Here is a 12,070-nt window from a genome sequence, read left to right on the forward strand (position 1 = left end):
CAAAGGCATTACATATTGGTGAACTGAAATGCCACAGATGTTGCAGCCAACCCTTGTATGGATATCATTTTAGATGTTCCTTATCGGTCCTAGTTGTAGTGTGGGAAATGTCATTTCACCAAGCCGGCTAGTTGAGTAAATTAAGCACAAATAACAGCATTTTTTATATGTAGATATACAGTATGTACTGCTAATGAAGCTTGAGTTAGTGCAGGTAGGACACCTAAGTAAGTAATGTACATCATGTCAGCTGACCGTCAGCAGATCCAGACAAGTTACCTTGTTGGTCCAATTAAGCTGCCAACACCTCATTCTTCTCTGCGATGTGGTTCTACTGCTTGCTCCTACCTGCTACATGCTGTTACTGGTTGTGCTGCTTTCTCCCTCCACCACCCAGCCTCCTCCTGTTCTGGTTTCTTATTAATCATACTTGTGATGGCATATCTTGTGCATTAAGTATATACCATGTCTCAGTGTGTCTGCTGGGTTCTGTTCTGTTTCCCCTGGGGGGAAACTCCCCACTGATCTTTAGCATTCTGCTTGCTTGTATTCATACGGAGAGCAGAACCTGTACCACCAAATACAACTGTGTAACCATTCATACAATAAGATAAGATAAGACAGCACTGTATTAATCCCCTTGGAGAAATTCAGGTACCACAGCAGCAACTGGCAGAACAGAACCAAGGAAAACAAGTACAATAAGATAATAAAAAAGCAGAGGTAATGAGATAAAACAATAGAGGTAATATACATAATATAGACTATAGAGACAGTTCAAAAATGCAAATAATAATATTAATACAGTCCAATGGCCGCCGGCACAAAGTAACGCCTGAGGCGCTCCGTCCTGCACAAATGCCGCTTTTCCACCGCATGGTACCGGCTCAACTCGACTCGACTCTACTCGCCTTTTTTGGTTTTCCATTGGGCAAGTACCAGTTTCATGCGGCGTCGCAGTGTCGCTATGACGACCAGTTGTGGGGGGTGGGGCACATTGACGGGTTACTATCTGCAGTGGAAAACCAAAGTGGTACTACCAAAAGCGAGTAGAGTCAAGTCGAGTCGAGGCGAGTTGAGCCAGTACCATGCGGTGGAAAAGCGGCAAAAGACAGGACAAGCATTGTCTGTCCATCTGCTGTCCGGCTAAACCTTTGCAGATAAATTACTAGCACTACACATAGAGCTAGAATGTTGAAAAGTTGAGTTGTGCAAAATAATTCAAAGTAGTGCAATAAAATAGCAAAAAAATAGCAAAGGTAGACAGAAAATTTGAAAAAGTTGCGAAAAAGTAGATAAAAGCTGCTGTGACCGGTTGCCACTACTACTGGTTTAACCATATGACCAGAGTGTTCCTGACTCAAATACTATTGCTGCTATTGCTACTTCATATCAGCTCTGGAGAATCTGCTTTCAGTTTAATGCTAAAATAATTTCTCTGTCTCTTCGTCTCTCTGTCTCTTTCCCAGGGAGCTGTCCAGGTTTAAGAGTTTTGTGAATCCTACAGAATTGAGGAGAGCTTCAATCCACATCTTACTGTCACTCTTGCCTCTTCCTCATCACTTTGGACCTGTCCAGTCAGAGGTAACCTTCTGTCTACCTTGTTAGACAATCATGTAAACTGTACCTGTAGCCCTACTTCTACATACTTATACAATAATATATACCTGTAACCCTCCCTCTACATCATTATGCAATATATTTGTAACCTTCCCTCTATGTCATTATATAACAAAATATACTTGTAGCCCCACCTCTACCTTGTTCTACAACTATATATACCTGTAACTATGCCTTAAAGAGTAAGGCCACCTGCTGGGGCATAAGACCATTGTCTTAATTGAAGAGTTGGACCACTTGAAAAATTTGACTGACTTAATATAAAGAGTTGACTACGACTACCATATCCCACTACCTCTATCTTTTATATATTCTAAATTAAAATTTTCTTACACTACTGTCTTTTTAACTAAAAGCATGTTCCTGACAATTTGCATTTGGCATATGTAAACATCCCAGTAAGCATATAAGGGCAGCAGACGTGGGATGACGATGAAGAAGCTGCTGGAGTTGGTTCAGCCAGGCGATTGGTTCACAACCATAGACCTGAAGGATGCTTACTTTCATGTTTTCCGGTGGTTCAGAGACACAGGAAATTCTTGCATTTCACTTTTCAAGGGATGGCCTATCAGTACACTCGACTTCCGTTCGGCTACTCCCTAGCTCCCTGTACCTTTTCGAAGTGTGTGGATAAAGCACTTGAACAGCTACGCCGTCGAGGGCTGCGGGTCTTTCGGTTCTCTAGGTTGCGTTTGGACCCAAGACGTCACAAATGGCGCCTGATGACTGTCTCCCCAATAGCCAAAAAGGACTTGAACTATTGGGGAGCCGCCCAGATACTGACAATAGGAACACCCTTAGAGAGACTAACCTCCCATGTGTTAGTGTTCATGGACGCCTCCCTGACGGGATGGGGGGAGCTGCTTGGCGAGATCAGTAGGTGACATGGCCTAACCCTAACCCTAACCCTAACCCTCCAGGGGAAAACCATCACATCAACCTACTGGAGCTGACGGTGGTGTTGCTGGGCCTGCAACCCTTTGCACCCCTGTTACAGGGCAAAGATGTGCTGGTGAGGACCAACAATCGGACCAAAGTGGCTTATATCAACAGACAGGGCAGCGTTCAATCTGCACCTTGAGAGCTGCAGAGAGCTTTTCGTTGTGGGTCATGGAGAACCTCCGTTCTCTCAGGGCATTACGCATCCCTGGCCTGGAGAAAGCAGAGGCTGCCATCATGTCGAGGGGCGGGCCCCTGGCAGACAAAGGGAGGTTACACCCTGACGTAGTGGACCGGATTTGGTCCCTTTTCGGGAGGGAGGTAGTGGATCTTTTTGCCTCAAGGCAAAACACCCGCTGTCCGCTATGGTTGTGTCTGCTTCACCGAGACAATCCGTCCCTTGGGGTGGACACCTGGGGGTGGGCGCTTTCACACGTGAGCCATGGCCAGGAAGGCTGCTTTATGCCTTCCCTCCACTCCATCTCATTCCTCCCTTGCCGAGGATAAAACAGGAGGGGATGTCTGTCATCCTGGTAGCCCCGTGTCGTGGAAATCTGTCAAAAACACTGGACTCATACACAAAGTAAAGACACAAGCCACTTACGAATTTGAAGATTAATGAGATTATTATTGAGTCAATAATAAGGAGACATAAGATCACACCCAAAGCTTACATCAGTATGTCTCAACTCAAAAACAGAATGCTTGATCTTATATAGTTTTCTAAGAGACAAAGAAATGATCTGTGGTTGGTCAATGCATATTTTCTTAAGTACTTTCAACCAATTGGCAAAAAGCCATGAGAGAGGGCATCCCTTGATCACGCGTCTACCACATGTGTATGTCATACATGAAGTCATGTTACAGGAGACCTTCAAAACAGAGCCTCAACATCTGTTTCCACTTAAATGTCTCTACCAGGGTCTCTTTGTTTCACAATATAGGTGAAAGGTAAATCAGAACAAAATGAATAAATGATAAAACTAGATATTTGACTTACTTTACTTTCACACCCGGACCGCACGACAGCACCGTGGTACACAGAGATGACACAGCTGCTGGGGGCTCTGCCTTGGACAGTTCCCCAGTTTTTGGGCACTCTGTCGGAGTGACAGGTGCAAGGCCCACTCTGGGTCAGCCTCTCAACGTTTGGTTCCTGAGAGGGACAGACTGATGCGTGCTGGCTTGTCTGTGCAGGTAGTGCAGACTATCCAGGGCACGCGAGTGCAATCCACCATCACTAACTACAAAGAGAAATGGCTGGGTTTTCAGAAGTGGTGCGCGGAGAGAGACATTGATCCACTGAACTGTTCAATTGGATTTGTTCTCTCTTTTCTCCAGCACCTGCTGGATAGAAGACTGGCGGATTCTACTATTAATTCTACTGGTGTAGTGAGGAATGTTTGATTACAAAGAATTTTAATAATAATGTCGTGAAAATATAAACTTAGTAACTACCAGAGCCAGTTGCGTTCAAAGGCGCTGGGGTAATTTCTCGTCACTCTACAACAACGTGCTTGGTATCGAGAAACTAGAGATTCCCCACTTTCCAACGACACCAAACGCATCACAATTCGAGCAACACAACATCCGCTAGACCCAGGGAAACTTCCCGTTTTACAATCACACTGACAAAAAATGATGTTTTTGCCCTAATATTTCACCAAAGACTTGACAAAGAAGATGTTATTTTTCCCAAAACGGCAGATTTTAGTTACTCACCCCTCCCGTTGTCAATTTCCAACCACCGATTTTTCCCTAGAATTTTGGCTAGGGTCTATGTGGTTAAAGTGTCTGCATCAGCAATCTCCTCTTGTCATGAGGAGTTTGGTGAGAGGTCCGTTTTTGGCCATCCCCTCTAGAAACGTTTTCTGAGCAAATGGCCTATTATGCGTTCCACTGCCCCCCAGTGGGAGTTGCTGTTGGTTCTGGAGGCCTGTCGAAGGAACCCTTTGAGCCCATTCGTCAGTTGTCTCTCAAGCTGCTGTCTATTAGGACAGCACTGCTGCTTGCCTTGACCTCGGCTAAGAGAGTGAGTGATTTGTGCTCTCTTTCGGTCCACCCCAGCTGTTTGCTGATCCATGGCGACCTGAGCATTTATGCCTTTTCAATAGGTTGTGATGTCACTCAGGTATTGATGTCACTCTCCAGCCAACAGCTTCATCATCTGTGTGTTTATTTAGGTGTTATTAGAGGGGAAATTCAGCGGTGATGATGTCACAGCGGTCAGCTGCCTGTCTCTGAAGCGCCGCCTCATCAACATCCTGATTGGAGCTCTGCAGACAGAGACCGACCCAACCAATACCCAGATGATACTAGGTTAGTGCTACTAATATTATTATCAGATCCTTTACTGTCTGTAATATGTTCAAAACTCTGCTGCCAGGATCCTCACACTGAACCAACTGTAAAATTCAGAATCATCCTCCTCCTCATCTTTAAGACACTACATGGTTTGGCTCCGCCCTCTCTACTCAGTTTGCTCCACCCTCTCTACCCAGCCTGCTTCACCCTCTCAACCCAGCCTGCTTCACTTTGTCTACCCAGCCTGTTTCACCCTCTCTACCAAGCCTGCTCCACCCCCTCAACCCAGCCTGTTTCACGCTCTCTACCCAGCCTGCTTCACCTTGTCTACCCAGCCTGCTCCACCCTTACACTGCTCTCCAATCCTCGGGCTCTGATCTCCTCCTCATCCCTCATACCAGGAGACACACACACAGACCGAGCCACTGCTCAATAAAATCTTCAGTCTCACTTTCCCATAGCTGCTGGTCCTGAGCAGCGCCCCCTTATTTCTTTAGGAGCCATATTGAATAATGGGTTTTAATAAAGTTTTTTGAATGTATGTGTGTGTTGTTTCCTTCAGCGGCCATGTTGAACCTGGTGCAGGACTCTGCTCTGTTGGAGGCTGTGGAACAAACTCAGCAGGTGAGTCTACTAAGATCTACTGATATTCACAATCCAATCTTTATTTAACTGATTATGTTCGAAAGGAAATTGACCACAGCAGACTGTGTGGAATGGAGTTGTTGGACCTACAAAGGGCCCGACAGGTCGACAGTCGACCATGGTCACTCACTCACTCACTCACTCACTTACTTACTTGCTCACTTACTAATAAATTGACGTGATAACAATTCACTTGACTGGACCAGTTCTTATTTGACTGGTAGGGAACAGGTAGTGGAAGTCAGTGGTACCCTTTCATCTCCTAAGGCAATTACATGTGGTGTTCCATAGGGCAGTGTGTTAAGACCCTTACTGTTCCTACTGTCAATGACTTAAGATCTGCATGTTCATCCTGCCAGCTCTTTCTCTATGCAGATGATTCAGCCATTCTTGTTTGACAAACAAGTCCTAGAGAACATATTGAGTCTGGAAATTAGTAATGTGAATACATGGTTTACAGACAGTAAGCTTTCCTTTCATCTAGGAAGGACTGAAACCATACTTTTCAGGTCAAAAGTAAAACTTAGCAAAGTTGGGGATAACAAGGTAGAATTAAATGGAACTCCTCTAACAGCAAAGAACACGGTGGAATGCTGTGAGTCTGTGGCACAGAAGGTCTTGAGCAAGGTTAATTCTTGCACCAAATTATTGGCCAGAAAAGCGAATCTAATGGATATTGATATGTTAAAGGTTTTGGCTTCTTACCTTGCGCAGTGCCACTTTGTAACACTGGTAATAGTGCTGAGAAGATGAGCAGGCAGGTTGAACAGCAGTTGACTGGAGTTTTATTCAACAGGCAAAATGAACAGAGGAAAAAGCCAACAAGGCTCTCCAACTAAACTAGCCTCACAAAACTTTAGAGGCAAAAACAACAAACTCTTTTCTCTACAACTTAGAATCTTGCTGAACCACAGCTTGACATGAAGATGGCAAAACTTCTCTGTAAAGACTGCTCAAGACTCATCAACTAGAATGAAGAGCAGACACAGTTATATAGACACAAGCCCAGGTGGAGGCAATACCCATCAGTGATCAGGCTAGCCTGAAGCAGCTGGGAACCATTATCACTGATGATCAGGACTCGTGATGCTGTGTGGGTATGACACTTTGACTTTGCTAGTACGTCATGGTACTGTGCTTTACCAAACTTCTTGGAAAATAAATTACACACAGCCCAAAATAAGCTAATTAGGGTTGTTCTGCTCATGTAGGCAGGAGTTGTTTTCAACAACTTCCTGCCGAGGCAAGGGACACACAAATCAGACTGTGTGTGGTTCACAGAATCATCCATAACTACGCTCTAACCTATTTGAAGAATTATTTTCCATTTGTAAGAGATGGTCATGGCCGTAACACCAGGGGGAGCAGAGCCATTATTGGGCTCTACAATGATCGCTGCTCTTCAGTCATTGCTGCTGCTCACCACATCATTTCATCATTAGCTTGCTTTTGAATTAGCTCATGCACGTTTTTCCTTACCCCCTGGCTCTTGCCCTCACCATGTCTCTCACCCTCTCTGGTTTGGAGCATGAGACTTTCTCCTTGGGGGCAGAGGTCGATCTCATCCCTGAGACTTCAGCTCAATCTGCTGCCATTCGATCAGAGAAAGAACCCAATGTTCTGCGTCCTCGTCGTAGCTCTCGCCTCGCTAGGAAACAGTTAGCCAGCTGACCGATGACTTGTGTATTGGAAGCGCTTTATGCCCGTAATATCTCTGCTCCACCCGGCTTGAACCATGAGGAGCTTTTTAAGTTTGTAGCAGAACCAGGTCTCCACAGCTCCAAATGGACCCTTGAGTAACATTCTTTCCCAGGAACAAAAATGACCCTTCACCTTTAAAGCTACAAAAGTGTCACCTTGACGCTAACCAAGACCAAGGGGGGATCTCCTCCACCAATTAGACAACTCTTCTCCCATTTACAGGCCTTATCTACGAGCCACATCGAACTGCAGGCCTGGATTCACACACACACACACACACACACACACACACACACACACACACACACAGCCTGCCTCTGATAAAGCTCTGGGTCAGAGAGTTGGAGGAACATTCATTGGGATGTTGTCAAAATCAGGAGAAATCCTTGATAAAGACTCATGAAACTTTGGTTAGTACTTTGCAATGGATCCTAAAGTATGTATGTCTAATTTGATGTCTAACTGCCATGATTTATATGAGTTGTTTGATTATTCAACTTCTTCATCTTTACATGGGTTTAGATAGTCATGTTTGATATCAAAGTGTTCAGGAATGGATGGTGAGTTCAATAATGTGAATGTTATGACTGTAAAGTCATTCTGTATCATGTTAACAAAAGGGTCAGAAATTGCTTTCCCTTTCCAGTTTAGTTCCGTAGGAAAACCCTACTCTTCTGGATAGAGCCATAAAATCGTAAATCCATAAATTCCTTTCATTCTTGGTTTAGTTCTCTCCTTTTTCCTCTACTTTGTATTTCCTAATGTCCCCAATGAGTTTAGAATAATGTGAAGTATACTACATTGGTTAATCATATAGGCTATGCTTAGGTATTTTAATTAACATCACAATAGTTAAGGTCTAGTTATATTTATCCATTCTGGCCCTAACTCGATAATTATGTCCTATTCCATTGTCTCCCTATATCAACCCCCAAAGTTACTATATATTTGTGATTTAGATATTAAGATTACAAGTAGGCTATGTATCTAGGCTATTCTGCTAAAACCACTCAGTGCACAGAAAGTTTGAACAGTGAAAGTTTTATTGTCTAATCATGTTTCATGTAATGGTTTTATACAATCCATAAGTGTTTGTTTTTAATGTTTCATAATGTTTGTTTCATAATGTTCACCAATTGACAACAGTAATTGGTTGAGTATGTAAAATCCAAATTCGTTATTCTAAATCGTTATCATTACATAGACTAGTTAGGCTACTAAAGTAATTGAGAGAAGTATCCTCATGTGCCTCTTTGTTTATGACGGGCGTTGCCTGTGTCCAGGACAAAGAAATGTAGGCGGAATCTCCAAAACCGCGCAAAGTTTCTTTTTACACTGCAAACCCCGCCTTGGAACTCAGAAAACTATAAAACTCTCAGTTTCTTGTCACCTTGTGCGCTTCATGCCCCGAGCTTCATGCCGGAGGCCATGATGCCGTCAACAACTCGAAGACCAACCAAACCAGACTTAGCACAAGCGGAGATTCAGATCTCGCGGCCTCGTAGGCCTAACTACTCTTTGTCACTAATGTGACCCTGTTCTTCAAGCCGTTGATACTACGAAGTCGAGCCTCGCTGAACCGCGAAGACTGTTACAAAGTTATCTTAAGAACGAGTTATTAATCCGTTAATTAGGAAAGTTATAGAAGTCAGAAGCTCCAGTCAACCCTCTCAGCTGACCAGCCAAGCTTCCTGCTCCATCCTGCCTGAAGTCCGGTTGGCAGCGGAAAGCCAGTGGACATCCACCTGAGAGAGAGAGAGAGGGTCTTTTTCAAGACCCGCTCCAGCTCCGTCGTTTGCCGAAGCCGGTTCCATCATGCCCGGAGTCCAGTCGACAGCAGAAAGCCGGTCGCAGAGACATCCACCTGAAAAGAGCGTCTTTTTCAAGACCCGCTCCAACTTCATCGTTTGCCGTTGCCAGGCGACCCGACTATTGCCGAGTTTACCCGACGCTGATCTTCGGGAAACCTGCTTTCCCTACGGTCGAAACCTCACGATGGACCCCCGGCAAGTAAGGCTGAAACACGTCAATGTCTTTCTGCTGAGAGTTGATGCAAAAGCTTCACTAAAGTTATCACTTAATCCAATCAGGAAAGTTAGTATAGTCTAGGTTATCCCTTAGGGCGACCCGTCTCGTTCCTCCAGTTTATAGGTCTAAATTGACATAACACTATTTACTGTCGCCAGTAACCTTCATTCCAATGTTTCTATCCTTCTCATTTGATTTTCACTTCATCCTCCTTTTATTTTACTTCATGCTCATTTCATGAGTCCACCTATAGTTTAGTGTTTTATTCTGGTTTATCATCTGCCCACTTACCATATACTTCCCCGTTTCATGGCTATATGTTTGTTTGTATTTGTTTATTTGCTTGTCTAGTAGGTAGTTAATAAATATATTCATTCATTATAAGGTCGTTGTCCTGTGTTTCCTTGTCTGCAGAGAAAAGCAATCCCTGAACTGGAAAGATCTCATGATCTTTAGATTGATGACTGATTAGTATGAGTAAAGGTCCTTCATTTACGAAGGTGGTGCCCCTACGAGTGTAATTTGATCTCTTGATCAAAATATTAATGTTTATATGCCTTTACCAAATTATAAATTCAATATTTTCGACTCAACACGCTACAAGTTCTTCATGGATTATGAAAGCTCCGATATTGCCGTCACTGAGATCAACAACACACAAGTGTTGGTGAAAGGCAAAGCCAAGAAGCGCTCAGCCAACTGGCCAGTCCCAGTCCCAACAGCCAAACAGGCTAAACCTTCCGAGCCCAGCACTTCCACCACTGAGACGTCCATCCTGTCCACCCTCATCAACATTAAATCTGCCATCGGGAACATGAACACCAGGATAAGTGCTTTGGAGAACATCGCAAACTCCCCTGCCGCCACTGCTGTTGCTGTAAGCATGCTGGGTTCTTCCGGCTTGACCTTCGACCCGTCGACATCACTTCCTCAACCCACCTGCTTGCCTGCCAACATCACTCCTCTCAGGACCCTGGGACTTGCAGTCCCGGCTCCATCAATGGGATCTCGATTCCTGTCTCCCGCTTCCGCTATCCCAGATAATCTAAGGAATGAAATTCTAGCAGGTATCTGTCCATTCAAGCATTATTTAAAAATTTATTTTAAATTTATGTTCAAGTAATAATCATGCATTAAAAGTTTCATTAATCATTTATGCACTTGCCTTGACAGGACATGACTTTAATATGGTGAAGATTTTATTATCCACCGATAAGAGATTCCTAGACTACAGGAACTTCTCAGTGATCCTTAAAGATAGTGACCCTCGACTCTTCAAATCTCTCGAGTACCACGAGTCTTTCTCTACCAAGGCTGCCATGTACATCCAGAAATTCAACCAAAAATTTGATTGGTCTGTCCCTGATTAGCAGATATTTTCTGGGCATAAGACTTTGTCATGTACCATCTGTGGCTCCTTCTCCCATACTGCCTCCTTGTATCCAAGAACTGCACTGCAACAGTTGTCTCAGTCCACCTCAAAACCTCAGCCTCAGACTAGACCCACGGTTCAGGGCAATGCTAGCCAGCAACCCAAAAGACAGGTACCATATTTTCCCGGCTACAAGGCTCTAATCTGCGTCAATATCAATGAAAATGTCTGTACATTTACCAGCTGTAAATTTTGTGCAGCTGGTGCACAAACAGCCACCCACGCTCCATGTGTCCCAGGAGGTCCCGTCCCGCACAATAAACATGCATCATCCATCAACTCCAGTGAATGTTCCTGCTCTCTCCAAAGCCCCTAACAGATGTTTTGTTAACTATCTTCTCACTGGCCTGGTCCAAGGGTTCTTAGCAGGTTTATGCTGGCTCCCAAAAGTTACCCATGTCTGCCAGAACTTGCAGTCCACCCTCAAAGAGCCTGAGGTAGTAGACGAGCTTCTCAAAAAGACGTTAGCAAAGGTTACATGATTGGCCCATTTTCCAAGTCACCCTTCTCAATTGTAGTGCCATAGGTGTTGCAACACAGAAATATTCAGGGAAAAAACTGTTAATAATCGATCTTTCTGCTCCGCACAATAGTTCAGTTCCGAGCATTAATAGCTTAATTCCACTCGATTTCTTTTCCTTCTTTTGTGCCTCAGTAGATAATGCTATCCAAATGATCAAAGCAGCAGGAGTATGTGTGTGGTTAGGAAAAGTGACGTAATGGACGCCTTCAAAGTAATGCCACTCCACCCCGCTCAGTGGCATCTCTTTGGAGTTTTAATGGCGGTCAAAGTTTTATTTTTCAGTTAAATTAACTTTTGGATGTCGCAGCATTTTGGATGTCTTTAATTAGTTGTCAGAATCTTTATGTTGGATTCTATATAATGTAGCGACAGTGGAGATCATTAGTAAAGGTTGCTCTTCAGTGCCTATTATTAACAGTCTCATGTGACGTCTAACATGGACTTGCATAATTAATAATTTCATTTTGCGATCATCATTCATCCCTGCTCTCTCTGGTTTTAAATTTCAGGAGTTCGGGCACCCCGGTGGCTCACTGAGTAGAGCACGTACCACATAAAGCTCAATCCTTCCCACAGCGACCTGGGTTCGAATCTGGCCCGCGGTCATTTGCTGCATGCCCTCCCCTCTCTCTCTCCCATACCTTCCTGTCTCTCTCTCACACTATCACTCTGTCAGTAATGCCTAAAATAAATTTCAGGAGTTCGAAGCTGGCCATTCAGCTTGCTTTGCCCTCTATTCACCCAAATGATGCTAGACTAAATCAATCCGAGCCACTGCAGAACCTGTTGCAATCAGCCGCCAGTTATATGAGATTAGGTCTGGCTAGAAGTACTCTCCATTCTGCCAGTAAACATCCCTGTAGTCTCTGCCTTCATAG

General features: G+C 44.2%; 1 protein-coding gene across 3 annotated transcripts in view; it reads left to right on the forward strand.

Moving 5' to 3' along the window:
- The window catches only part of LOC139643412 (ral GTPase-activating protein subunit beta-like), an 81,299-nt gene that overhangs the window by 27,459 nt on the left and 41,770 nt on the right, over positions 1-12,070 (forward strand). For all 3 annotated transcript variants that reach the window (XR_011695077.1, XM_071518550.1, XM_071518551.1), the window contains exons 15-17: positions 1,470-1,584; positions 4,743-4,878; positions 5,426-5,487. Coding sequence is in view for 2 of the 3 variants with exons in the window: in XM_071518550.1 (XP_071374651.1) it covers positions 1,470-1,584; positions 4,743-4,878; positions 5,426-5,487 (313 nt within the window). In the remaining variant the exon portion in view is untranslated. The remainder of the gene's footprint in view (positions 1-1,469; positions 1,585-4,742; positions 4,879-5,425; positions 5,488-12,070) is intronic.

This window comes from Centroberyx affinis, unplaced genomic scaffold (assembly GCF_046629955.1).
Source record: "Centroberyx affinis isolate AG114_WGS23_722 - 3 ecotype Tasmania unplaced genomic scaffold, CSIRO-AGI_Caff_v1 ptg000598l_1, whole genome shotgun sequence".
NCBI lineage: Eukaryota > Metazoa > Chordata > Actinopteri > Beryciformes > Berycidae > Centroberyx > Centroberyx affinis.